The 27079-nt window shown below is 38.3% G+C and overlaps 2 protein-coding genes across 6 annotated transcripts in view; one reads left to right on the forward strand and one right to left on the reverse strand.

Moving 5' to 3' along the window:
* The first annotated feature begins 1967 nt into the window (after window positions 1–1967).
* Window positions 1968–22978, forward strand: SOD1 (superoxide dismutase 1). Its single transcript, XM_069075003.1, has 5 exons — window positions 1968–2233; window positions 18387–18480; window positions 20499–20568; window positions 21509–21626; window positions 22764–22978. The coding sequence occupies exons 1-5, from the start codon at window positions 2162–2164 to the stop codon at window positions 22869–22871; spliced, it is 462 nt and encodes a 153-aa protein (XP_068931104.1). The 5' UTR covers window positions 1968–2161; the 3' UTR covers window positions 22872–22978.
* A 2516-nt stretch (window positions 22979–25494) lies between these two features.
* SCAF4 (SR-related CTD associated factor 4) overlaps window positions 25495–27079 on the reverse strand; it is a 111354-nt gene continuing 109769 nt past the window's right edge. For all 5 annotated transcript variants that reach the window (XM_069075002.1, XM_069075001.1, XM_069074999.1 and 2 more), the window contains one exon: window positions 25495–26703. In XM_069075002.1, the coding sequence (XP_068931103.1) occupies window positions 25847–26703 (857 nt within the window). In that variant the 3' untranslated portion in view covers window positions 25495–25846. The remainder of the gene's footprint in view (window positions 26704–27079) is intronic.

The raw sequence follows: 27079 nt of genomic DNA on the forward strand, positions 1-27079 counted from the left end.
CGCTTCTCTGGGTTTAAACCACAACACTTTTAAGAGCAAGAACTAGTTTTTGCCTTTCGTTGTATTTCTTAGCACAATGTGTAGGACAGAGTGTACTTAATAACTGTTTATTGACTATTTTTTGTATTTGGTACTGTTAACTAACCTTTTCTTACTAGATAATCTTTCTTCTCTAAATTTTCATAAGACTTTTTTTGTTCGTTTGTTTCTCCTATCTGCCTTGACCACTTCTTCTCAGTCTCTTTCCTTATTTCATTGTTCACATTACACCCTCTAATTGCAGGGTGTTTCAGGGCTATGCTGACCACAGCTTGAACTGGCTCAGGCAGTGGTGTGTTGGTAAATGTTTAACAACCTGTTCTCTGAGAGAAAAAAATAATGCTCTTGAAACACTTTTAAGTTTAACTTGCATTATTAACATTTTCTCCCATCACTTTCTTAGGTCTAGGCAAGCTACAAAACAATATATCAAGCCCTGATTTGTAGTGTTTGCCATTTTCCAAGGTGCAACTGCTCACACTGAAAATTTAACATAGGCTGGTAGTTTGAGCCAGTTTTAACACACCACTAATGGGTTCTAGCTCACCTTCTTTCTTTATAGTCTCTTTCTTGGTAACCTCTGCAGTTTCCATGGATTTAACTCTCATTTCTGTATAGATGACTCTAGATATACAGGGAATCCCAAAAGTCCTTATTAAAGTTATTAATGCTTAAAGCTGCACTATGACTTTGGGAACACCCTGTAAAATTCCATCCCCTAATCTCCCCTCAAGCTTCAGAACTGTATCACTAATTGGTCCACAGGACATTTGAAACTAGATAATCCAGAGACTTATCTTAAACTCAACATAGGCAAAACAGAACTCGTTTTCCTTCCTCACAAACCTTCCCCATTTCTGTCAAAAACCCCACCATTCTTCTGGACTTTCAGGCTTGCAGCCTGGCTATTATCCTGGAATCTACACTCTTCCTCAACCCCCCATAATCAATGAGTTGTCAGATCATGTCCTTTTCCACTTTCACCTCTCTCACGATCCATTCCTTCTCCCCACTCCCCTCTCATAGTTACAGCCTTAGTCAGGCCCTATTCACTTCTCCAGCAGATTATTGCAAGGGCCTGCTAAGAGGTCCCTCCCTCAGAATGTCTCTTTAAGTCTATTTTACAAACTGCTGCCAAGTAATTTTCCTTGGGCTCAGGATCTGGTCACATGACTCTTTAGAGCAAACAATTCCACTGGTGTCCTGTTGCCTGAAGGACAAACTATACACGTTGCTTAGCTTTTTAAAGACCTTTCACAACCTGGCCCTAACCTGTCTCTGTAGCCTCACCGGGTATCCCTCCCCTTCTCACACTCTGAGATCCTGCCAATGCAGTTCCTTAGGGGGGAAGCGCTATTTCCCCTCTCCGAGCTTTTGCACTGGCAGCCCCACGTGCCGGGTGTGCGTTCCCTCAGCTCTGGCTCCCAGAATCCCTCTTTCTGTAGGGCATAGGTCAAGCAGCACCTTCTGCACTCAGCCTTTTCTGATGTCTCCTCTCCCGCCTTCCCCTCCCCCCAGTGACTTCGCTCCCCAACGACTGTTACTACTTGGCTTTTCTTTTTCCCATTTTATATTTCCCTATGGTCTTATTGTCTCTCCCACTAGAACACTGGCTCGGTAAGAAGAGAGGCTGTGTCAGTCACATGCGATAGTAGGCGCCATTGTTCAATGATCGATCCCTGCAGCAATCATCAATGTCCAAGGAGGGGAAAGACGGCAGAGGAGCGAAGTGCACACTTCTCACGCGGAAGACCTCGTGAAGAGGCACCGAGGGTTCTAGCTCTTTCTACGGTTAAGTACAAGCTTAGGCGGGCAAAGGGCTAAGATTTCTAAGTATGGGGGGGGGGGGGGGGGGGAGTGAGCGACCTTCCTGATTGGTGGCCGCCTTCGGGGAGGGCGGGAAGAGTCATGATAGAGAGAGCATTTTCATTGGTCGGACAGGAGTCGGGGAGGCGCGGAGTGACGGCAGTGCGTGCCCTTAAGTGAGCTACTGCGTAGCCTGCGGCTAAGCATTTACCCCCTCGCTTTTTGGGTCGCTTTGCTTTCTTCGGGCCGTCTGTTTCTTCTCTACCGGCATCCGTCTCGGACGTGCAAGGGCCGCGCGCTCGCCTGCCCGTGAGATATGCTGAAGGCTGTGTGCGTTTTGAAGGGCGACGGCCCAGTGCAAGGCACTATCCACTTCGAGCAGAAGCAGGCAAGGGCATAACTAGGGGCGGGCGGATGGGTCCTGCCGCCCTTACAGGGGGCAGTGGCGGAGCTCCTTCCTTACCTCCTCTAACCCTCCCCTTCCCCCACTTGCAGCGCCTCCTGCCTCTCCTCCCCCGCCCCCACCTGCCCCTGCCGCGTGGTGCTGGGCTCCTTCAGCCTCCTGGAGTGCCGGCCGTCTCTTGGGATCCTGGCCATACCGTTCTCTCTCCACACCGCAGAAGGCGTGGTGAGGCGTGGGGCGAATGGGCCCGCGCTGGGTGCACCTTCAGACTTCGCTCCCCCAGGGGAGCCGGGCGAGCTAGCGGTGCTTGCTGCTGAGCCCAAATGCTGAGTCATGGGGGGCGGGGCGGAGAGGAATGGGGTGCACGCCAAAGCCAGGCGTGGGGTACCAGCTCCGGAGGTTAAGGAGCTGTCGGCCGCTTAGTTAGCATTTATTATGCGCCTGGCGCGGTGCTGAGTGCTGGGGATTCGGAGAAGGGCCGGGGAAAGTTGCAGCTCCCCAGGAGCTCATGCAAATAAGTGCATTAGCGGGACACTTGCGGGGTCAATCTGGGGAGACCTTCAGGGGGACGCCCTGGAATGAAGGGGGACTTGGCTTGAAGGAAGGCGGGAGAGCAGAAGGTAGGCAGGACGACAGTTAGAGAAAATGCCTGGAGTCGGGAGATGGGCAGCAGCGAGGAGACCTGGGGTGGGTCACTCAACCAAGGATTCGAGGGAGGAGAGGAGTACAGTGCAGGAAGGGACCAACTTCAAAGGACAACAAACAGCATTTTATATTTTTACCTGGAGGTGATAGGGAGTCACTGGAGTTTTTTGAATTGGGGAGGTGAAAAAAGAGGTGAATAAAGAAGTAGTTGAGTCTCCCTTTTGAAGTTTTTCCTTTCCCCCCAAGAGGAAAAATTCGTTTTCACCATTTTCTCTTGTTTAAGCAGTCCTAAATCTTCTCCTTCTAATCCCCATGGGAGACTGTTGGAGAACTTTGTTCCATGGTGATTGGGGCAGGCTAAGCATCCACACCTTCTTCCCTCCTCTCTGCTGGGGTCCACCTCCCCTCCTTTGGGCCCTAGTCCAGTTTGGGAGCTATAGACACACCTAGTTCCTACGTGTTCTCCTGGCCCCTGGGGCACTGGGTGCAGATATGGGCAGATAAGAATATTTGAAGGGAGGAGATAGAGCCCTGGGGGAAGAAAAGAGTTCAGACAGTTTAATTAAATGAACCTTCAGGAATTTGGTCTAGTTTTGAGACTCCTTGCTTGTAATCTTACAATTTAGAGTGAGGTGTCTATGTTTGGTATCTATGTTTAAAACATGTATTTTGGATAACCTTACTTGTGTTTGTCGGTCGTTCTTGAAGAGGACCATTGCTTCAGGGAGATGATGACATGACTTGCAGTTGACTTTAATTTGAGAGAGGACTGTGCAAGGTGACCAGCTTCACTTTCTTCTCCTGAGTGGTACAGTGGATAAAGTGTATCCCTGGAGACAAGACTTATCTTCCATCTTGCCAAGTTTAGATCTGGTCTCAGACACTTAATAGGTGTGTGACCCTGGGCAAGTCACTTAACCCTGTTTGCCTCTGTTTCCTCATCTGTTAAATGAGCTGGAGAAGGAAATGGAAAACTACTCCAGTATCTTTGCCATGAGAACCTCAGATGGGGTTATGAAGAGTCAGACATAACCGAAACAACTGAATAACAACACATTATTTATAACCCTAATACTAGTTACAGAAGGACTAATGGTATCAGGTCATGTTAAGTGGTTTGAAAGTCAGGATGGGGGAGAGAAAGGGCAGTGGATAGAATATCGCAGTCTAGGGTTTCTGGAGGATTGGACTGAGAAGAAAGGGAGTTTGCCCCAGGCATAATCTGTCAAAGGCTGGAAAAAGTAAGTTAATATCAAGAGTATTTAGTGTGGTTTGGCCGAGTGTGCATGCAGCTGATTATGATAGAAAATTGGAGTAAGACTGTGGAGGACTTTGAATGCTAGAATGTGGGAATATTGTATTCTATAGGTCACTAATAGGAGTGAGATAATTAGACCAGGCTTCTAGGAAGGTTAATTTGTAGGCATCGTGAAGGGGAGCCAGGGATGCCAAATTAAATGATATTTTAATAGCTCAGGAGACAGGTAATGAGAGCCTGAACATGACAGTGGGAAAATCAAGTGCAAAAACATTGCAGAAGTAGGCATAACAGAGATTGGTAACTAGAGGGATTTAGGAGAGAGAAGAATCTAAGATGATACTAGGGTTTAAGACTGGAAACCTGGAAGAATGGTAGTGCTATCAATCAAATGGGAAAGTTTAGGAAGAAGTGGATGGGGTTTCAGAATCTTTATAAACTTTTTAAAGGGGTCCTCATTTTCACTGGCCTAAATTTTCCTTGATTTTTATCTGTCTTGTCTTTGCATTCTACTCTCTCTGCTCTTCTTGGTCTTCCTGCTTGAGCCTCACTGAAGTATGAAGAAGCCAGTACTTTAGCATCACAATGTTTGAGCTTTCTGGAGATTTTTTTTCCCCTTTGGGCTTATTGTACACGTCAGTTCCATATGGTCATTCTGAATTTCCTAACATGTTTCATCTTCACAAGAAATCTGTACACTAGCAGGTCTGTATCCCAGAGAGATCAAAGAAAAAGGAAAAGACCTAAGAATATTTATAGCAGCTTGTTTTATGGTGGCAAAGAATTGGAAATTAAGGGAATGTCCATCAATTGGAGAGTGACTGAACAAGTCATGATATGTGATTGTGATGGAATACTTTTTTGCTATAAGAAATGAGGGGAATGGTTTCAGAAAAACTTGGGAAGACTTAGATGAACTGATGCAAAGTGAAATAAGGAGAACGTTGTACACAGTAACAGCGATATTGTAACAGTGATCAACTGTGAAAGATTTGGCTGCTCTGCCCAATACAGTGACCCAAGACAATTCTAAAGGACCGCAGAACTGATGACCTTTGAGTTTTGATTAAAGCATACTTCTTTCATTTTCACTTTGTTTTTCTCTCCTTTTTTGGCAACTGGAATAATATGGAAATGTTTTGCATTATTTCAAATATATAATATCATATTGTTTACCTTCTCAGTGGGCAGAGGGAGGACTGGAGAGATGGAGAGAATTTGGAAATCAAAATGTAAAAAAAAATAATAATTTGGAAAAAATTAAGAAATCTGTGAAGTAATATGTGGTCTCTTCTTATGGGTGAGGAAACTAAGGGGTTTGTAGAGGTTGTGACTTGCCCAGTTATGAATTTGTCAGTAGCAAAGTCCATACTAGGATCATAGATTTTAAAGCAGGAAGGTGCCTTAAAGGTCATTTAGTCTAACCCCTGCATTTTATAGATGAGAACTTGTTATTTGCAGATAATAATAGAGAGACCCAAAGAAGTTACTTGTAACTTACATGTGATACAGGTAGTAAGTAGGAGAGCTAGAATTCAAGCCAGTTCTTCTGGCTCTAAATCCAGTGTTCTTGATTACATACTACTGGTTCTGTAGAACTTATGGCTTCTAATTCTCATATCACTGTTATGATTTACTGCTTCTGCTTCATTATGAGGATGTTTACATTCTACTTGTTGAAATGAAATGTAAACAGCTATGGATGCATGTTTATTTTTTATAATAGAAAAAAAATTTGAAAAGAGACTTGAAAAGGTCTAAATTATCTAGTGAATAAAAAAGTTTTGATTTGAAGCTATATGTGTTATAAGAAGCATGGAAAGGTAGGAAGAGGCAGCCATGTTTTGAAGGGCTATAAGAGCCCAAAAGAACATTTTATATTTGCTTCTGATCAAATTTTCATTTGATCTCATGTTGTCTTTGGCAATACAAAGGTGAAAAATTATATAGGTCATGCTGTCAAGAAGCTAATAATTTAATGGGAGGAAAATTACTTTTTAAAAATTAACTTCTTTTTCCCTCTCAACCTCCCATCTTTCCCCTAAGTGAACACAAGAAAAAGAAAACCCTCATAACAAATATGCATAGTCAAGCAAAGCAAATCACTGCACTGAACATATCCAAAAATAGATGTCTCATTCTGCATCTTGAATCCGTCAATACTGTCAGGAGGTAGGTAGCATGTTTCATCTAGAATCATGGTTTGCCATTGTATTGATCAGAGATCTCAAGTCTTTCAAATTTGTCTTCCTTTATATAATGTTACTATATAGCTATAAACTATTATATAAAGTGAGTTCTGCTCATTCACCTTGAATCAATTCATTCAGGTTTTTAGTTTTTGCTACTCCATAAAGAGTTGCTATAAATATTTTTCCTTCTTTGACTTTCTGAGGGATATAGACCTATTTCTGGACCAATTCGGAGCAGCCCCTTCAGCAGTTTTTATTTTCTATTTTTTGTCATGTTTTCCAGTCTGAGTGGAAGATGTAATCTCAGACTTTAATTTGTATTTCTTTATTGATTAGTGATTTGGAGCATTTTTTCACAGCTGTTGATAATTTCCTCTTCATATCCTTTGATCATGTATCTGTTTGGGAGTAGCTCTTGTGAAGAATTACTTTTCAACTGAAGAAGGAAACCAAAGAAATCTTTGTGGAGGAGGTTGTACTAGAGGAGGAGGAGGAGAAGGCAGAGATGATATTGTTTTCTGGCAGCATGAGTGCACAGAGAATAGATAGTAATAGATTTTAAAACTTAGCCTGGGGGTGTCTAGGTGGCACAGTGAGTAAGAGCTCGGGCCAGGAGTTAGGGTTCTGGCCTCAGATACTTAACACCCACACACACACACAAAACAACTGACCGTGTAACCTTGGGCAAGTTACTTAACCCCAATTGCTTAAAAGAAAACAAAAAAGAAACAACTTAGCCTGCCTTTATGAAGTGGAATAATGCAAAATAAGGATAGAAATGTAGATTAGAAATAGATTGTAGAGGTTTAAAAGCTTGTATTTATTCCTGTTATATAATAAGCCCTTGAAAGTTTTTGGAAATGGGTGAAAAGAAAATGAGGTCAGAACTGTACATTTAGTAAGGTTATTTTGGTAGCAATATAGATTGGGATGAAGGATGAGGACAGAGCAGCTACTTGGTAAGAAAAGTTCAAGAAAGAATTAACAAACCCTGATTTACAGTGGTGGCAGTTTGAGCAGAGAAGGGGAACTATGTTTGAGAGAGATTGAAGGTATAATTGGCAAGATTGTCAAATGTATGGAATCTTAAGATAATCTTTTCTAACTTCATAAATTGATCTTTTAGAGCATTTGTTAGAAATTCCATTGGCCTTTAAATTCATTCTGAGGAATAGTTTCTTTTTCTCAGAGAAATCAAAGAAATTATATGCTTGCCCTAAGTACTTAGTGAATGTTGCTTTTATCAGTGTTTTTTTTTGTTTTTGCAACAGTAGTACTAACACAAGAGAGTCATGTCTTGAAGGCTTCATGACAATAGGAAAAGCCCGGGTTTGATGCCCTCCCTTGTGTTGATTTCAATAAGTGTTTATTGTGCTCTTACTATGTTGCTAGGCACTATAGATGCAAAGAAAAAACAGAATAGTCTCCATTTTTAAGCAGCTCACATTTTACTCTGTAGGTGCTCTGAATCTAATAATAAAAGAAATGCAAATCAAAATAATCCCAAGATTTTACCATATACCCAGTAAATTAGCAGAGATGACAAAATATGGGAATAATAATTGTTGGAGAAGTTGTGAAGTGGTAGGCACATTGTGTATTGTTGATGAAGCTATGACTTTGTACAACAATTTTGGAAAGCAGTTTGGATTTATGCAAACAGTAGCTAAAACATTGAGCTATATTCCACTATTTGACATATACTGCAGAGATAATGACTAATAAAGAGAAAGTACCTATATGCACCAAAATATCTATAGCAGCATTTTTTGTTTTAAAAAAGAACTGGAAACAAGATGTCTGTTAATTGGGGAATGGCTAAACAAATTGTGACTTTAAAAAAGACCCTATAGGGAACAGTTAGCAGTGAATAGAGCACTGGCCCTGGAGTCAGTAGAACCTGAGTTCAAATTCGACCATCTTGACAACACTTACTGTGTGACCTTGGGCAAGTCACAACCCTAATTGCCCTGCCTTCCCCCCTCCAAAAAGCAAGAAAAAAAAAGACTATTATGCCCCCAAATGTTTATAGTTTCAGCAAAGAACTGGGAACAGAAGATATGCATTGATTGGGGAATGGCTAAATAAATTGATATGTGCATGTAATGAAATACTACTGTAAAACAGTGAAATGATGAAATATTATTGCTGTGAAACAATGAGTATGAAGAATGCTGAACAGCATGTGGAAAGACAGTGGAACTGATGCAAAGTGAAGTAAGAACCAAAAAACATATACCATTTTTGGAACCATACCCTTTGACCCAGTAGTACCACTACTAAGTCTGTATCCCAAAGAGAACAAAGGGAGAGGAAAAGGACAAATGTTTTTAGAGCATCTTTTTCTGCATGTTTGTGGTAGCAAAGAGTCACTAAGGTTTCCCATCAATTGGGGAATGATTACACAATAGCTAAGAGCTCTGGACTTAGCCCCACATTCAGAGCTTCCCTCTCACTCTTGCTTAGTTAGCTCTTTGACTCTGAGCAAGTCATATAAGCTCTCTTTGCCTCAGTTTCCTCATCTGTGAAATAGGGATAATAATGTATATATGTATAGCACTTTACAAACTTAAAGCATTATGTAAATGCTAATTATTGTTTTTACTGTTGTAGTGGAAACAGTTGTGTTGTAAGAAACGAAGGGACAATTTGAGAGAAGCCTGGGCAGGTTTATGTGAATTGATGCAGAGTGAAATACTTGAAACCAGGCGAACAGTTTGTAAAGACAAGCAGCTTTGAAAGACTTAATTTTGGTCAGTGTAATGACTGATCACAATCCCAAAAGATCTATAATGTAATATGCTACTCACCACTTCATGATGGACTCTGGGCGCAGATTGAGGCATTTTTTTATTTGAAGCAGATGATGCAGGAATTAAGTTTTACTTGATTATGTATGCTTATTTCTTAAAATGGTTCACCTCTTATAACTCCCCATGTAGGGGAAGTAGGAGGAAGAGAAAAATATTTTAATTGAAAAATTAAATTAAAAATATATGCAGTGTAAATGGAAAGAACAATAATGACAAAATAATCAATATTGATTATTGAATATCTTGAACGTTGGGAAATTATAAGGAATAAGCTTGACCCTAATGAAGAGCTATGAGAAGACTCTTCCCCTAATTCCTTTGCAGAAATGGGGTTCTGTGGGTGTGTTAGATTGTGTATAGTCAGTTTTTTTTTTTCAATATTTTGATTGGTTTTAGTGACTTTTTCCTATATCCTCTTGTTCTATAAATATTCTTTGTTATGGGATGGCTTTTGGGATAAGGGAAGGAAGTGATACAGGGAGAAATTTAGGTGATGTAAAAAATATTCCCATAAAAATTAATTACTATTTTAAAAATCGAATTAATTTCCTTTTTGGATAAGGCAAGCTTTGATAAAGTGGATAAAGTACTAGATTTGGAGACAAGAGACCTAGGTTCAGATGACTTCTAACTTCAGCTATAGTATTCTTTACGGTAGAAAGAGGATCTCAAAATGGCTAAAAGCAAAGCAAGGATTATCATCTTACCTTCTCATCTCAACTGCTACGCTGGTATATTACTACATTTTTAGGTAACCCAAAAAGTTACTATTTATCAAGTAAACATATTAAGGCTATCAAAGTTATTCTGCCCCTAATGCTTAATAGCTGTGTGACCCTGTGCAGTTAACCTCATCTCTTTTGGCAAATCCTTAGGACTCACCTAAGGCATTTGCTTTGGTGGAGCAAACTCCCCATGCTGACTTTTCTTCTTTGCTCAGGTAGTATATCAGGGGAATATCATAAATAAAGGATCTTAGATATAGAGCTTGAAGGGATCTCAGAGGCCATTAAGTTCAATCCCATTTTACAGATGAAGAAACTGAGGAACAGAGAAGTTAAATGATTTGACTAGATCACACAGAGAAGTAGAGTAGGGTAGGATTTCACACTGGGTCTTCCTGACTCCAGTGCTCAGTCATTCAGCCGGCTAGTTCATCATATGTGTCAAGAGTGACCCAGCTACTCCCAAAACTGTAATTGGTAGATTCATTGAAAGTCAGCCATAGTATGTCATAATCGTTGCAGAAAATTAAAATCTCTCAGACTTTGAACTTTAACATTCTTTCATAAGATTTTCTTGATAGCCTCAATATATTTACTTGTTATAGTAACTTTCTCATTTATCTAATAATGCAGTTATGTGGCAGCTTAGGGGTTGAAATGAAGAAGGAAAATGGGAACCCTTGCTTTGCTTTTAACTACTTGGACCTGCTCCTATTGGAAAGAGTATTAGATTTGAAGTCAGATGGTTTGGAGTTGAGGCCTGGTTGTCACTTGTGTACCACTCCTCATCTATATTAAATCAAGTAACTTCTCTGAACTCCAGTAAACTTTAATGGACCATACATGTTGTAGGAAAAGCTGTATGGTGTAGAGGGGAAAATGCCAAATTTGGGTTAGGACCTTGTATCAGCAAGCACCCCAGTGTCCCCAGGGAGACTGCCAACACAGGCTCTTAGATCTGCTTTGTTAAAGGAAAGCAACTCAAAATGGGTTAACAAGCTTACTTTAATCAGTCAAATATGTATTGTTTACCTAGTTCAGGGGAAAAAGGTCAGCACCCCGAACTTCAGAGTATACAGACAGAATTATCAAGACAGAGAAACAGATCAAGTAGACAGGTTTCCAAACTGTCCAATCATTACATCCATACCAAATCAACATCTGGGTTTTTCAAAGCCGGGGGGCTCTCAACAACGGCTTCCCAGAGTCTCACCTGATCAAATCACAGAACACTTCTCAAAGTGAGCCCCAAAGCAAAGCCTCGCATCAGGGATTATATAGCCTTCTCCTGGGTCAGAGAATGTAACCACCCTCTTGACCCACTGCCCAATCACACAGTATCAAGGTGTGGGCATTCCTGAAAACCAAGCCTCCTGCCACAGGCTCCATGTGACCACATTCAGCCTATTAGGAGGCAGAGTATATTATCAAATCAAGGAAGTTTCTCAGAGTCTCTTAAGCCTATCAAAGGGCCTAAGGGCAGGGAAGATCTTTAAATTTGCATTTCCATTACAGACCTGAATTCTTACTACATGTGTAACCTTGGACAATTTAAACTTTCTGTTCCTCAGTTTTTCATCTGTAAAATGAGAGGTTTGGATTAGATAATTTTGAAGGTTCCTTCCACTTCTAAATTGACAAGCCTGTGATGGCTGATTTCTATTTCATTTCTTTGCTCCATCTCCAATGCCTAGCACAAAGTGAGTTTTAATGAATTGAATATTTAAAAGTATAATGTTTGTACTGAGAAGTAATATGTCATAGTGCATAGAAAGCTAGGTTTAAGTCCCAACTCTGATAAACTGTAATCCAGAGCAAGCCATTTACTCCTGCCCATCTGCCTTGGTAAATAGTTTCTTCACTAAGACTCATCTACACTAATAAATTACAAGTCAAGTTAAAACAAAATATAATCAAACAAAGACTTCACCCTACCTACTTAACAGGGTTTATGTGAGAAACAAAAGCAATCCATAAATATGAAGTATTCTATTCTGGTTAGAAAGACAAGGATGAGGCTTATCCACATTTAGGCTCAAGTGCTTGGGAAATACCTTTTTAATAAATCTAGACCAAAACAGCTATCTTGTCATCCTCCACCAAAGCAGCACTTTAATACCTTATGTTATAACCTTAGTTCTCAGTGAAGTGCTGGGGGAGCACAAGAATCTGGCAGTTGAGGAATGTCAAGCTGAGAGCTCAAGTGAGGGCTGATGACTATTTTGTGTAAGGACCAAGTTAGCTAAGGCCATAAAATCTCTCAAAGACAGTATTACATTATAGAGGTGTTGTGATCTGCATTTGTACAGGTAGAACCCATGCTAATGAAATCACAGATCCTTTGAAGTATTGCCATCAAATCCATCTCCAAACAAGGTTTGGTGAGTAGGTAGTCACAAATGGGAAATTGAAACGGGCTTTCTTGTTGATAGGCACAACCTTTGCCTTTGCACAAGCAGCACATCTAAGACAACTTGGGAAAGGAAAAAGAGAGAAATGGCAGATGATTAAAACTGACTCTAGCTACTACCTCTTCCCTGATTTATCATGGGATTTTGTAAGGCATCTCATGCTAGAGTATTACATTTAAATGTATGTACTTAATTTAAATATTGAAATTACACCAGTTGAAGGTTAATCATGCAAAGCTTCTTTGCAGTTTTTTTTTTTGTTTGTTTTTAAAATTATAGGGCTCTGGCCTGCCTGGAAAAGTATACAATTTAATAATAGTTGTGAAAATATCAGTTATCCCATATCCATCAGTCTTAGATTATATAAGTGTTAACTTTACTAACAAAAAGGTGAGACTCTGAGAAGTTAGATTATTTAGCTTAAGGTCATAGAACTAATATGTAGTTTTTCATGCCTTTTGACTGCTCTTCCCCCATGCCTGGAATGTTCTTCTCCCTGCCCTCTTCTGGCTTCCTTCAAGATTCTATTCACATCCCACCTTCTTCAAAAGGCCTTTCCAGAATTGAAGGGAAGTCCATTGAGGAATGGCTAAACAAGCTGTGGCATATGATGACAATGGAATATTATTGTGTGATAAGAAACTACAAGCAGGATGATTTCAGAAAAATATGGAAAGACTTATGTGAACTGATGTAAAATGAAGTGAACAGAACCAGATTGTACACAGTAACAGCAATATTGTTTAATGAAGAACTGTGCATGACTTAGCTGTTTTCAGCACTACAATGATCCAAGACAATCCCAAAAGACTTATGATGGAGCATGCTGTCTGTCTCCAGAGAAAGAACTGATATTATTTGAATACAAACTGAAACATGCTATTTTTCACTTTCTTCCTTTCATTTTCTTTTATTTAAATCTTTTTATACAAAATGACTAATATGGAAATGTTTTACATTATTGCGCATGTATAATCTATATCTGATTGCTTACTGTCTCAGGGAGGAGGGAGGAAGGAATAGAATTTGGAACTCAAAATTTCAAATAAAAATGTTTAAAATTTTAAAGAAGACATTTCCAGGTTACCCCCACTGTTAGTGCCTTCCATCTGAGACTACCTCTCATTTACATTATATGTATCTTGTTTTCACATATGTTGAAAGTTTCCCTGACTAGGATATGAGCTTCTTACCTGGTTCTTTGTATCTCAGCACTTAGCATAGTGTCTGACATGTAGTAAGTGCTTGATATATCTTTGTTGATTGATTGACTAATTGATTGGCAAAGCTTTACATTGGCAACAGGTGCCTCCTTCTGTATGAACCTAATATTTTGTCAAGTAGCTCCAGCACTGCAGGGGGTCTCTTTATTTTGTATTTAGCTAAAAGGAGCCATTTTCCAAATTTTGCTTTGTTTGAACTCAGCATGGCATATGCCCATGAGTTAAAATAAAATTTAATGTAATTTGATTAACCTGTGGTTTGACTTGGATAACGTTTTCCTTATTAAGAAAAGAAAACCCAGAAGGGCTTCCATGTGAAAACAGAAGAAAAGGAACCTGAAACATTTTAATCTATGTCAAGAGTTTTAGAGGGTAGAGAAATGTTATGGAGAAGTAAAAAGGAGAAAGGGCCATCAAACATTACATGCTAAGAAACAAGCTGTTCTTCTGAAAGAGGAGGGAGATAATATTTGTTCCCTAAGTAATGATGATTATAGTCTGGATGATCTCATGTGAAAGATCATTTGGGAAGGTCAGATCACACACAATAGTACTGATTGGTGACTCCCTCTTTAAAGGTAGTGAGGCAACTACTTGTTCTTTATGCCTTGGAATGTATCAAAGACATCATAGAATCCTCCAAACCTGATGACTGTTAACTACTTGTCATTAATTTGACCATAAATACCAGAAAGAATTAAGAAAATAGTACTAAAGATTATGAAGTCTTGGGCAAGAATATTGAAGACTAGGAGCACAAGTTGTGCTTTGATGATTGTTGCCTATTGAAGTCACTGGTTTCAGAAGAGAGGAAGATTGGTAAGTGAATGATTGGTTAAGAAGTATTTTCATTTGGATTTCTGGAATTCTGCTTAAGATCTAGGAAAGACAGACTTCTGGTAAGTGATGGAGTACACAGAGTAAGGATACATTTGCCAAGAGTCTTACATATCTAAACAAGAGGGTTTTAAACCCAAAAGGGAGGGAGAGGGACAGAATTTATATGTATATCAGTTAGATATAAATTAGCTATAATGGAGGAAACAGACTAGCAGGAGACACACCCACAAATTCACAGACAAAATCTAGTAAAAAAGCCAGCAATAAAACCCAAGGCCTCAGATGTATTTATAAATGCACAAGGTCTAGGTAACATTTGACAGCAATCTATTTTACTACTGGAAAAGGGCTTTGGAAGTGTATGTTGTTGTTCAAAATGAATAGGTCAAGAGGCAGAGTAGTATTGTACTTTAGAAGATACTTTGCAGACAGGAAAGCTTAAGAACTGGAAATCAGGGAGAGCCTGATGGTTAACATTTGAGTGAAAACAAGTGTTAAGTGGTATTATTGTTGGAGTGTAAACAACCTGGATAGAAATATAAAGAATTTGGGAAATAATCACAACCCTGACACACATACAATAACTATAATTACCTAGACATCTGCTTGAGTTTTCTATCTACCCAAAGCAAAATTGATAATTCTTAACTTAATGTTAATCTCATCCTTCAAAATATGTAGTGGGACCAGCAAGGAGAAATTATATTCAGTATACATTTTTTTTTGCCTTTTTTTTTTTGAGGGCAATTGGGTTTAAGTGACTTGCCCAAGGTCACATGGCTAGTTTTTTTTGTGTGTATGTGTTAAGTGTCTGAGACTGGATCTGAACCCAGGTCCTCCTGACTTCAGGGCCAGTGCTCTATTCAGTGCTTCATCTAGCCGCCCCAAGGAGAAATTATATTCTGGATCCATTTTTTACTGGTGAGGAGGAATTTATTGTATGGAAATGATGAGAATCTTAAAGTGAAGTGACTCATAACCCACACAGAAAATATAGGAGAGCAGATTTGTGAGAAGATAATTAGCATCTCATATTTAAAACTATTGGGAGACTCAAACTTTATTTAGAAGGATGCTGGCATAAATCAATTCAGGCTATTGTCTTTCCCCTACAAACTGTGTGTGCTGTTCTAATAATCTCTATTCCCTCCTGCCCTTTTTTAAAGATAAAAGTTTCCCATATGTGATCTATGTCTAGAATTTTCTATGGTAGCAACTTCAGACTTTCTGTTAGATCACAAGCAGAGAAAGAGAGGAAAACTGATCACACTCACTCGAGTGAGACTTTCCCGTCTGACACTCTTAAGCATCGTTGACCTGTCTGAATCTGTGGAGTGATATTGGATCTAGGGAGTCCCACTCTGGGACCTCCCCTGTTGAACTGGTCATGTGAGAGCTTGGTGTAATCACGTGCTAAGTCCTGACAGCAGCCTCTTGGTAAGATCTTCATGAACTTCCTATTCTCGTTCTGTCATGCCTAAGGCCTCCTGGCTATTTCCTTGACTGTATCTCTTCTCTCCTAGCTCCCTTGGAGGTGTCTGATTTGACCCCAGTTTGCCTAGATTTTAGCAAAAGCATTTAACGTGAAAGTTATTTTTGTGGATAAGAGAGGCAAAGGTACAGTACATGGGTTCAGAACTTGTTGAATGGCAGATCTCAGAATAACTAATAATTGTTTGGTGTTGTCTTGGAAGGACTTCTTCAATGCATTGCTCAAGGTATCTATGTTTGGCCCTGTGTTTTATATTTTTATCAATGATTTGGGTATAGGGCATTATAGATGTCATTCTTCTGTTGATAACCCAAAGCTTGAACTTGGAGGCATTGCTAACATGAGACCTGTGGTTTATCCAAACTTTCTGAATTTTTTAAAAAAGTTTTTTATTTTTTAAAGTTATTTTTAAGTTATACACATGTACTGCTATAATAATAATGTATGTTATGAATCATATGAATGAAAAGCTATTAAGTGTTTTTGTTGTTCAGTTATTTTCAGTTGTGTCCAACTCTTCAAGATCCCATTTGAGATTTTCTTGGCAAAGATGCTGGAGTGGTTTGCCATTTTTTTTTTTCAGCTTATTTTGCAGATGAGGAAGTGAGCCAAACAGGATTAAGTTTCACAGCTAGTGTTTGAGCCCAGATGTGAACTCAGGAAGATGAGTCTTCCAGACTTCAGGCCTAGCCATCTATCCACTGCACCACTTAGCTGCCCCTCTTATTAAATGCTTACTATGTGCTACATACTAGGGATACAAATAGAAAAGCTGAGGCAATCTCTACCTCTTAGGGTGCTCACTTTAACTGGGGGAAGACAGCATAAGAATTCAGTTATGAGATGGATGACTAGATCCTGAAGTCCTAAGACTATTGTTATATTTATTTGTGTTTTGTTCTCAAAGAGGACAAATGATGTCCTGACTTGCTGGTTAATTGGATTTAAGTGAGGGAGGGCTGGGCAGAGTCACTATGCTAAGGGCTATACCAGGTCTCAGATTGTCTGAGGCAATACCCATTCAGTGATTTAAGGCTAGGTTAAAAATGAGGGCAAAAATGGCCTCTTACCTTCTCTAAAAAAAAAAAAAATCGGTCTGGGAGGGAAAGATCCTCTGGGTTTCTGGCCAGAACAGAAACAATTGCTATTTACACTCTGAGCCAACAAAACCCAGTGTTAAGGCTGTAGTGATATAGTGACAGTGTGAATGGCAGAGTTTAGGGTCTTTTAGCAACATTAGTAGGTCAGATGCAATTGCTGGAATTCTGGAGGTTCTGTCAGGGCAAATGGGTAAGGCGTGGTGGTTTTGCATCTCACTGAAAGGAATAAGGTTAGTGCTTCCTGCCTCATTCAAATTGTTGTGAACCCATCAAGCAGTCCAGCCAGTTTTTAGGTGGTCTAAGAAAGGGGGGAGGGCAAGAAAGTGTGGGATTTAATATCTGACAGACTCAGATAACCACCATAGTGTTGAATTAGGGAACTGACAGTTAAATCTGTGCTTCAGCAAATTCACTTTGGCAACTCTGTGGAGGATAAATTGGAGTGGAGTGGTGACTGGAGGTAGGGAGACGAATTAGGAGAGTATTGTAATAGTCCAGGGGAGAGGTGTAAAATAGGGAATGATGAGATGTTGCAGAGGTAGAAAAGATTCAGCAACTTACTGATGCTGTGTAGTGAATAAAAGACAGATGACACTAAGGTTGTAAATCTGGAAGTCTAAAAGGGTCATGGAGCCTTCAAGAGTAATGGGGTAATTCAAAAGAGTGGGTTGTTTGAGGTGTCTCCAGACCCCCACCTTAGAGACATTACTCTAGGTGACAAAGACTTCAAAAAAGTTCTTGACGGGATAGAAGCATCAGGAATGAATCTCAAATGAAAAGACTCTTGGTGAGCCGTTGGAGGTGAAAAGGCTCTCTACCTTTTCATAACCACCAAGGCTTAGAGTAATGCTAGAGGAAGGGAAACCAGAGACTACTAAAATGATGTGCTTTTCGCCTCACAAACCTGGCTTTTATAAAACCGGTATTTTAGTCTAAATTATATATTAAGTATTTTGTTTGGATTTACAGACTTTTATATGCAAGAGTTCTCTAGTCATTGAATATTGGATCAGGAAATCACCTGAGGTCTTCTTATTCAATATCCCTCTATTTTATTGAGAATTAAACTGGCCATGTTCAAACTTGGCTTTATACTTTAGCAATCAAGCCCAGTGTTTTGCCTTTTCCCTCCACTAATCCTACAGGTTTTAATCTTCTTAAAACTAGTTCACTTACATCCCTTTTCTACAAAAACAAAATGGCTCCCCACTGACCATAGTCTAGCTAACTTAGAGATATTTCATGCCTGGCAACAAAAATTTATTGATTCCTTATCAGTACCATAGGTACCCTTTAGCAGTATAGAATTACTGTTAGAAAATTAAAGTAGCTGGTTAATCAGCAAACATTGTATCAGTATGTCTTTGAACTAATGAACCTTTTAGATAACTTTTTAATTTAGTCATTTCAAACTAATCAAATCTTTTCTTTGAATAAAGGCTGGGGAGCCTGTGGAAATCAAGGGAAGTATTACAGGATTAGCTGAAGGAGATCATGGATTCCATGTCCATGAATTTGGTGACAACACTCAAGGTAGGTTTTTAAACTTATGTGTGTTTTGTTCAGCCACTGTAACATATTAACCTAAATTTGTCAGAGGAATGCAAGCATAGTGCCATCCCCGTTTTGTCTTGCAATGGACACTTGCATAGGTAAAATAAAAATTCAAATAAATATTAAAATTAGTCTTATTTGGTTGATGAGAATGGAAAGTCAAAAAACTCAATCTTATATACATAAAGCATAGCAGCTCCGGTGATTTGGTTGTCTGGAAACATTTTTTGTCTTTTAGGCACCACAGCTGGCTATTCATCTGTAAGCAGTATTCAATAAAAGAAAATGGGGAGAGGTATCAGAACTATTTTCTGTGTCACTTTCCTCAGTTTCTCATGTGTGCCTTTCATTCCTTTAATAATATGCTTAGTAGAAAAAAATGTCCTCAGTCTGTCTGAAACAAATCATTCCATTATTGCTTTAGAATGAGTTGGCTTCTAGTTTGGAATTCATGAAGGGTCATTGAATAAGGGATTTAAAACTGCAAAATTGTATATAGAGGTCTTTTTTTTTTTTAAGCAATTGGGGTTAAGTAACTTGCTCAAGGTTACAAGGCTAGGTGTTTCTGGGTGGGTGCTAAGTGTCTGAGCCCGGATTTGATCCCAGACCATCCCGACTCGGGTCGGTGCTCTTACTCGCTGTGCTACCTGGCCGCCCCTAGAGATCTTACTTACTAATAAAGATGCCTCTTTTAACTTCATTGTAGAACTTCATCATCAGAAAATTAGCTCAATATAATCAGAGATCAGTGTTAAATTATTGTACAATTTTGTGTCTCTGTTCACTTGACTGCTATAATTATTGTACTTTTAAATGTTTGACAATTTGAATAAGAAAAGGATTATCAGTTTGCAAGCCAAGTTTAGTCTATTGAAAAAAGTACCTTTCCTTAAGCCATTCATTCTGGCTTATCATTTACCTCTAGCTGAAGTTTTAGCTCTCCCAAAGGGAGACTACACAGTGCTGCCTAGTGGTCTACATATTATATATAGACCATGTTCAAAGTTAATGGAAGAACCTTAGTCAGAAAAGCTGTAGCTTAAGTGCTTGCAGTTATAGGTGACAGAGTACTCTTATCTCAGTTAGGCAATGGGAGTAACAGCTGCTAGGGAATGTACTATTCCTGAACATAAGGAGATGGTGTTTCCCTTCTTACCTCAGTGGTGCAGTTGTTCTTGCTGTCAAATTTGCTGCTTTTGGGAGAGATTAGAACTTCCTTATTTTACATGATGAAGTTGAAGCCCAGTAAGGTTAAAGGACTTGCCTAAAGTTAAGTGATAGAGGGGATGTAATAATTCCTACTTTATATACCAAGCTTTTACTCAAATTATAGTTGCTGATGAATCGTTTCATTTGTGTCCAACTCTTTGTGATCCCCATTTGGGGTTTTCTTGGCAAAGATTCTGGAGTGGTTTGCCATTTCAAGTTATAGTAGTCTAGGAAAAAAAAGCACCCAATAAATGAGTTTGGGTTAGGAAAGATCATATAATCCATGGTATATTTAATAGGGAAGAATTAAACCAAATGGGGTTATGAGACAATGTTGAATCTTGACATAATAGGTTTTCACAATATGATTTCATTAAAGGTAGTAATGCATTCAAATGATTTTTAATGAGTTATATCTGTGCTTTTATTAAATGGATAACAAGATTAGAAACAATTTTACTTTTTAAAAACAGTGACCAGTATCTACCTTTACCAAATGTTGAAGTAAAAGTACTTAAGAGGAATTTGGTAAGAAAGTTGAGAAGTTTTCAGAAAGAAACCATATGGATTTTTCCTCTTTAATAGCAGTGATATGTGGACTTGAACTTAAAAAGGAATTCTACATTTTTGGTATCTAAATTTTGATAGGTAGCTAGTACATGACAGATTTTAGATAATTCTATTATAGTAACTTTGCTTATGAACAGTTTGTGTGATTAGATCTAATTACAATTAGAAGTAATAATTGGTTTTGAATTCTTAATCATAGATTTTTTTTTTCCTAACAGGATGTACCAGTGCAGGTGCTCACTTTAATCCTCATTCCAAAAAACATGGTGGACCAAAGGATGATGAAAGGTAAATGAGAAAAATAAGGCTGATTGAGATCTCTTGATTTGTAAAATGAGAGTTGGATTCAGGCCTTTAAAGGTCTTGTTTCTATGATCTGCCTTTTTAGAACTGACATAATGGTAAATTTCCCCTTTGCCATATAGAACTGGAGTTCTATGAGTGTTCTTTCCTCCTCCTGTCCTTCCATCTAGCATAACATCAAGAAAGCATCATTTCTCCCCCATTTTCAGTGTAGTGCTGGGATCATTAAAAAGTTCACAAATGGGAGCACAAATTAAGAGGGCTTTGTTTTTATCATGTTTATTTAATACAGAACACAATGTCAAATGAAACAGAGGAAATGACATGAGTATATAGTAGACATTAGAATAAACCAACCACCATTTTTAAAGCATGTGGGAAGGGAGGAAATCTGTGAACATCAAGGCCTAATTGATGAAACTACTTAATACCAAACTGGATGAAATCTCCAATTTCTACTTTTTCCTGGGAATCTTAGGAAAAGTAGATGGTTTAAAAGGAAAATAGTTACAAGGTTCAGTCATATAAGGACTGATTTGATATATCAGGGTGAGAACCTTAATAATTCACTACTTATTCATAGGATAAACTAAACTATGATCAGTAGTTCCTTCTCTTGGTTATTGGGAAGAATCTATGATCACTTTCACATTTCCCCTCCTTTTTTCCCTCCCCCCCAAAAAAAACCTTCCATCTAATGTTACTTTGTTTTTTAAAGTAAAGTTTGACTAGATTAGTTGAAGATTTTTTTCCAATGTTATTTTTTTTTCAGCTTTTAACTCCTATAGCTGGCTAATTACCCTTGTTTGATCAGTGCTTATTTGACCAAATACAAGAGATAATTTCATCCTGGCAGATAGGGTCTGACTTTAAACTTGGAAACATTTGGTTGGAACTCAAGATTGCGCTTATTTGTGATCCATAGGCATGTTGGAGACCTTGGCAATGTGACTGCTGGCAAAGATGGTGTGGCAGAAGTATCTATCAAAGATCACCTAATTCAACTTTCAGGACCAATGTCTATCATTGGCCGTACTATGGTGGTAAGTGTTAAAATATCAAGGGTTTGTGTGTGCACATGTGCACCTTTCCTAATACATATAGGCCTTGTGGCCCCGGGTATGTCATATTTAACCTTTGAGTGCACTAAGCAGCTCTGTAAAACTATAAGGTGCTGACCTGTATTATTAGGAGTTCCTTCCAGGCACCCCAACTCTTAAAGAATCTTAATGAGACTGAGACCCATGTTTAAACTTGGCTTTTATACATCAGCAATTAAAATTATGCTAAAATCAACGCTCACAGTGAAAGGGAACAAAAACAATGACCTCGGTCACTGTGCTATACAAGTTAAATGCTAATTCTTCCCCATTCAATATCTGAGATAAATTGTTATAGAAAACTAAACATGGGAATTTCTGAATTTGGGGTGGGAGTAGGAGTAGAAATCTTAATGCCGTAGTTTAATACCCAAACAATTCAGATATCAGATGTTGCTATTTGATCTGCCAATATTCAATTCCTTCTCTCCCCTCTCCCACCTTTTTTTTTAACAAGGCTTTTAACTGCATAGGTTGCCACATTGCTCAAAATAGGGGGAGGTACTAATCAATTTCACTTCTAGATCTAAGAATGTAAAAAAAAAAATCCACATTGATATAGTTAAGTGTAAGAAACAGAATGAACAATAAAAATATTCTTTCAGATAGTTAAGGGGATTTCTCCGAGAACTGTTCCGCTATAGTGTCTTAACATTTTGATAGAATTTGAGCCCAATTTGACTTGTTCCCTCAATTTGTATTTGATATATAGTGCAAACAGTATTAGAAAATTATAATTTCTTTGGTATTATGGAAGTCTAGGATCAGTATGCTCTAGATTTTTAGCTTGTTAATTTCCTTTATTATTAATAGTAAACTGCCTAGGACAGAATCTTATTTAGGTATACCACAACACAACCTATAACAAATCCTATTAAGTGTTATAGGCTTGTTTTTCTAAAAAAAAAGTGTTCATATATTTGTGTTCATTAATCACTAAAGGTTCACTTGACATGCCCTTTGACCTATGTACATGAGGGTCTTACCTCTCAGGGATTAGGGGGAAAAAAATGCGTGTAGTAGCCACTTAGGACAGCTTAATTTTCTTAAAATGCCTTTTTTTTTTAATATTTTATTTAGGTCCACGAGAAACCTGATGACTTGGGCAAAGGGGGAAATGCTGAGAGTGAAAAGACAGGAAATGCTGGACCTCGCCTAGCTTGTGGCATAATTGGGATTGCTAAGTAAATCAGTTTCCTAGGATATAGCTCAGGTACCTAGGAACACAAAGATGTGGATGATTATATGTAGAAACATACTTGGCAAGACCATTAAACATTAAATCTTAAGTCAAAGCTTGTGTGAAACTTAATTGCTTTGTTCAAATGTCTCCAATGCAGATTTGTATAAAATTTCTTAACAACCTATGATTAAAATGCAGCAATGACTGAGGAATATTGTTTCTGGGAATTAACCTTAGTTGTCTGGCATAATTTAAATTTATCGAAATTAAGGCTGGTCTCAAAGATTAGATAATTCTTCAAATGTTCTTCAAAGTGAGCTATGATGGAACAGTTCAGACTAGAGTTTAGCTCCCTTAGGCCTTGGGAAAGTTGCTATCAAGTATCATTTGTGTGGCAAATTTAATGAATCAAGACAGGGATATGTGTATTGTTTATAACTAATTTCCTTTTAAAAAAAACCCTGAGAAACCTGTTTCTAGCAGCTGGCTCATAATGGACCGTGTTTAGGTCCAATAAAAGGATAGTTTTCTTGGACAAAGAGTATAATCCTCCTGCCATGGCTTAAGACAAGATAATGTGGTGTCCTAGCATGAAACAAACAGCTTTTATATAACAGGTGGCAAAATTTCTACTTCTCTGTGAAAATCTCCATTTATTTACAATTGGTTTAAGCCAAAATCTAAGTCTTAAAACCATATTGGCCAAGAGTAAGAAACTTACCTGCCAAGTTAGCATTTTTTTTCCTTTCTTCCAGAGTCATGCCTTAGAGTATGCCCAGTGAGCCCAGTACCTTTTAGTATATAATAAAAACTGAAATTGGCACATTCTGTTTCCAAGCTCTTTCCATAAGATAAAATGCTGCAGAACCCCACCCCTTCAAGTTAGTTATTTAACTAAATTCAAAACACTGAAGTGGAGTGTTATTTCTGGACTTTTCAGTCTTTATGCATGCTTAGATTTTTTTTTTCTCTCCCCCCAAAAAGTGGTCCTTATTATCCTTTATCTCTTAATCCTGTTTACATTATGTAACTTGTAAAATGAATTGTATTCAAGTCAAGGCTTTGAATGAAAAGCAAATAAACGATGACCATAAAGTTTAGAAAAACAAGTTAACATAAATCATGTTAGAATACCTTGGCAGATAAAATCCAGTAAAATGTCATTACTAGAATGATAGCAGTTTCAACAATTTATAAAAATGTCTTTAAGAAAAATTTTCTGAATCAAGCTGGATTATACTATTTTAAAAACATTAACATTTTAAAGGAGTAGAAAAGTAGAACTTGCAAATCTCCACTAATATAATCCATGGACATAGGCATTCTTTTAAACATTAGATAGGTACTCATTGTACCAACCAGAGACTCATTTGTGTCACATATGGTAGAACTTCTCTGGGAAAATTACTGATAAGTAAATTCTGAACAATCAAAACTTGAATGGCTATGAAAGGCTATTATTTCAGCTTTTATACAAATATCCTTTCTGGCGATTCAATGGTTCCAACATGAAGAAAACAGTAAAGAAGAAAAACAGTAAAGACAAATTTTTGAACACATGGAATTTTAAGTTCACAGATATGTAAACAGGATTTTCTCCTTTATTCTGCAAATGCAGGAACATTAAAATGCCCTCCACCTACCCCCATTCCCCCTTCAAATGCCCTGCTGCAAAAAGCAGCATTAAAAAAATTACTCAAGTAATTGAGAGCAGCTGCCTCTTCATTTAGGGGGAAGGTGGGGAGAAGAGAAATTAATGGTATTACATCAAAGCCAAGACAGTTTTTTTAAAAATGCACAATATTAATACAATTTAGCATAGTGTCTGGATTGTTTTGTTCAACTTCTCCTAGGGCACTGGATGAACACTCATACCCTATTCCCTAATCTTAGATTTGCTTTTGGCTTTGGCTATTTTTTTTTTCATTTCCTGTACAGATAATTTAACTCCATTAATTTGTGTCATAGAAATGCAGCAAGAATACCTCTGCCCAATAAGGAAGTGCACAAAATAAGTGAGGAAATGAAAGCTTGAGTTAATGTAAAACAAGTAGCATCTTAAAATCCTCAGTACTAAGGGAAAAAAAATATATTTTAAGCTGTAGTTTTGAGTCTTGATTTTTTTTCCAAGCCCCACCCTTTCAACTACCTGAAAACAAAACAAAACTATGGGTTAAAAAAAAAAACAGCCTAATTCCTTAATGGGCATAATATCAGGTGAAAATTTGAATATATCAAATTGTTTTTTCTTAAGGGTCCAATTGTGTCAGTAAAGAAACTTCTGTTTCTACAAATTAGGGCAACACCACAGAATCAATGAGAAAAATAAAACCTTGATCGAATCACAAACACTAACAATTAGCTCTTCAAATAACATTTTAAAAACCACTAACTTTTTTTTTTTACCTTATATGGTCAAGTAGATTAAAATGCATCTAAAAATCAACTCTTACAAATAAAAACCTCCTGTGAATTCAACTACACAAAGATGTATTTTTTTCCAACAAATATAAACAATTTAAACTGTCTAATTTAGACTTCAGTACAGCATTAACAGCTCAAACTTTAAGATGCTGAACATTTCTTTTCCGCTTCAGTGCAGTGTAGGAAGAATAGCACACATTAAAGTTTGTTACGAAAATAGAGTTTATTAAAAACATCCCTATTGTTTGAGGAGCTTTCACTGTTACCTTTTTTTTCTTAAATTAAAAAAAAAAATAGAAAGCACTTCTAATTACGATTTGTAAACTTTTAAAAGTCAAAACTTTTAAAAAGTTACAGCAAAAGGGTAATATTTTATTCATATTTTTGTCATTTTGTGGCTATTTTAAATAGAAGGGAAGCAATCAAATTGCTTATAATTCCCCACCAACTACTGAGGGGCTGTGATATAGCAGAAGCAAATATAATACAGCATCTGTCTGTACACCTCAAGCTCTATGCTCCAATGTCACTGTCACATTTTGACAAATTCCAGTCTCTAGCGAGAAGCCTCTACTCCTGAGGCAGAATCCTTTTCAGGTTCATCAACAGATGAAGTAGCCTCTGATGGTAACTCTTCAGTAGGATTTATAACTGTTGACTCCCCTTTATCAAGTTCTGAAATAGTGTCTGCATTTCCCACTTGGCCACTAGAAGGTTCAACGGGTTTATCACCACCTGACCTATCTGTCACCTCAGGTTTTTCCTTTCCTCGATTTTCTTCCTTATCTCTACGAGAATCTCTCTCTCTAGAATCCCTGTCTCGATGTCCACTGGATCGTCTCCTCTCTTCCAAGTCTCTGTGCCTGTCTCGTTCAGGGGTTCTTCTTCCCCACTCTCTCCTTTCGCGATTACTATTATCTCTGTCATCAATACGGTTACCATAGCGTTCCCGATCATTTTCTACCCGATTTCCAAAAGACCTCCTCCCAAATCTTTCTTGGTCTCTACCTGAATTGAACTGCTGCCTATTTTCATTTCTAAATTGTTGCTGCTGTTGTGGTTGCTGTTGTGGTTGCTGCTGCCTTCCATCTCGGTCTTCAGCTCCACCAGGGCCTGGGCCTGGTCCTCCAAGTCCTGGCATTCCACCAGGCCTAACAAAAGGGCCATGGGGTGGAAAGGGGCCTTTCATTCCATGAGGTGGTGGCATTCCAAAGCCTCCTGGGCCTGGAGGTGGTCCTCTGTGCATCATATGAGGTGGCATAGGACGAGGTGGCATCAAAGGGAATCGTTGCAAATGAGGTGGAGGCATTCCTGGAGGGCGTTGCAGGGGTATTAAGCCAGGCCGAGCACCCAGAAGACCAGTAGATGGTGCTTGTAACCCAATTACAGGACCAGGTGCAACTCCTTGAGTCCCTAAAAATAATCAGTAAGAAAACACTTATAAACAGAAGAGAAACATTATTTCATTACAACTAACTCTCCCTGTACACACCAGTAAGTATTACACCTACTCAATTTTTAAAAACATCAAATGTCTACTGTGCTTACCACATACAAGTCATAACTTTGCAGGGTGTCATAAAGTATAACAGTAACAATACAGCAAACTAAAAAGACAATTGTAAGAGACATCAACTTAAGGAGCAAAAAAAGTCTTGATGGAATGAAGAGGCAGTTTCCTATCAATTATCTACTAATACAATAAAGTGCACGCACACACACACACACACACACACACACACACACACACACACACACACGACTTAAGTTCAGCTTGTTCAATCACTGG

Source organism: Petaurus breviceps, unplaced genomic scaffold (genome assembly GCF_028583685.1).
Source record: "Petaurus breviceps papuanus isolate PSGF00001 unplaced genomic scaffold, PetGlider_PUasm1.0 90897, whole genome shotgun sequence".
Classification (NCBI taxonomy): Eukaryota; Metazoa; Chordata; class Mammalia; order Diprotodontia; family Petauridae; genus Petaurus; species Petaurus breviceps.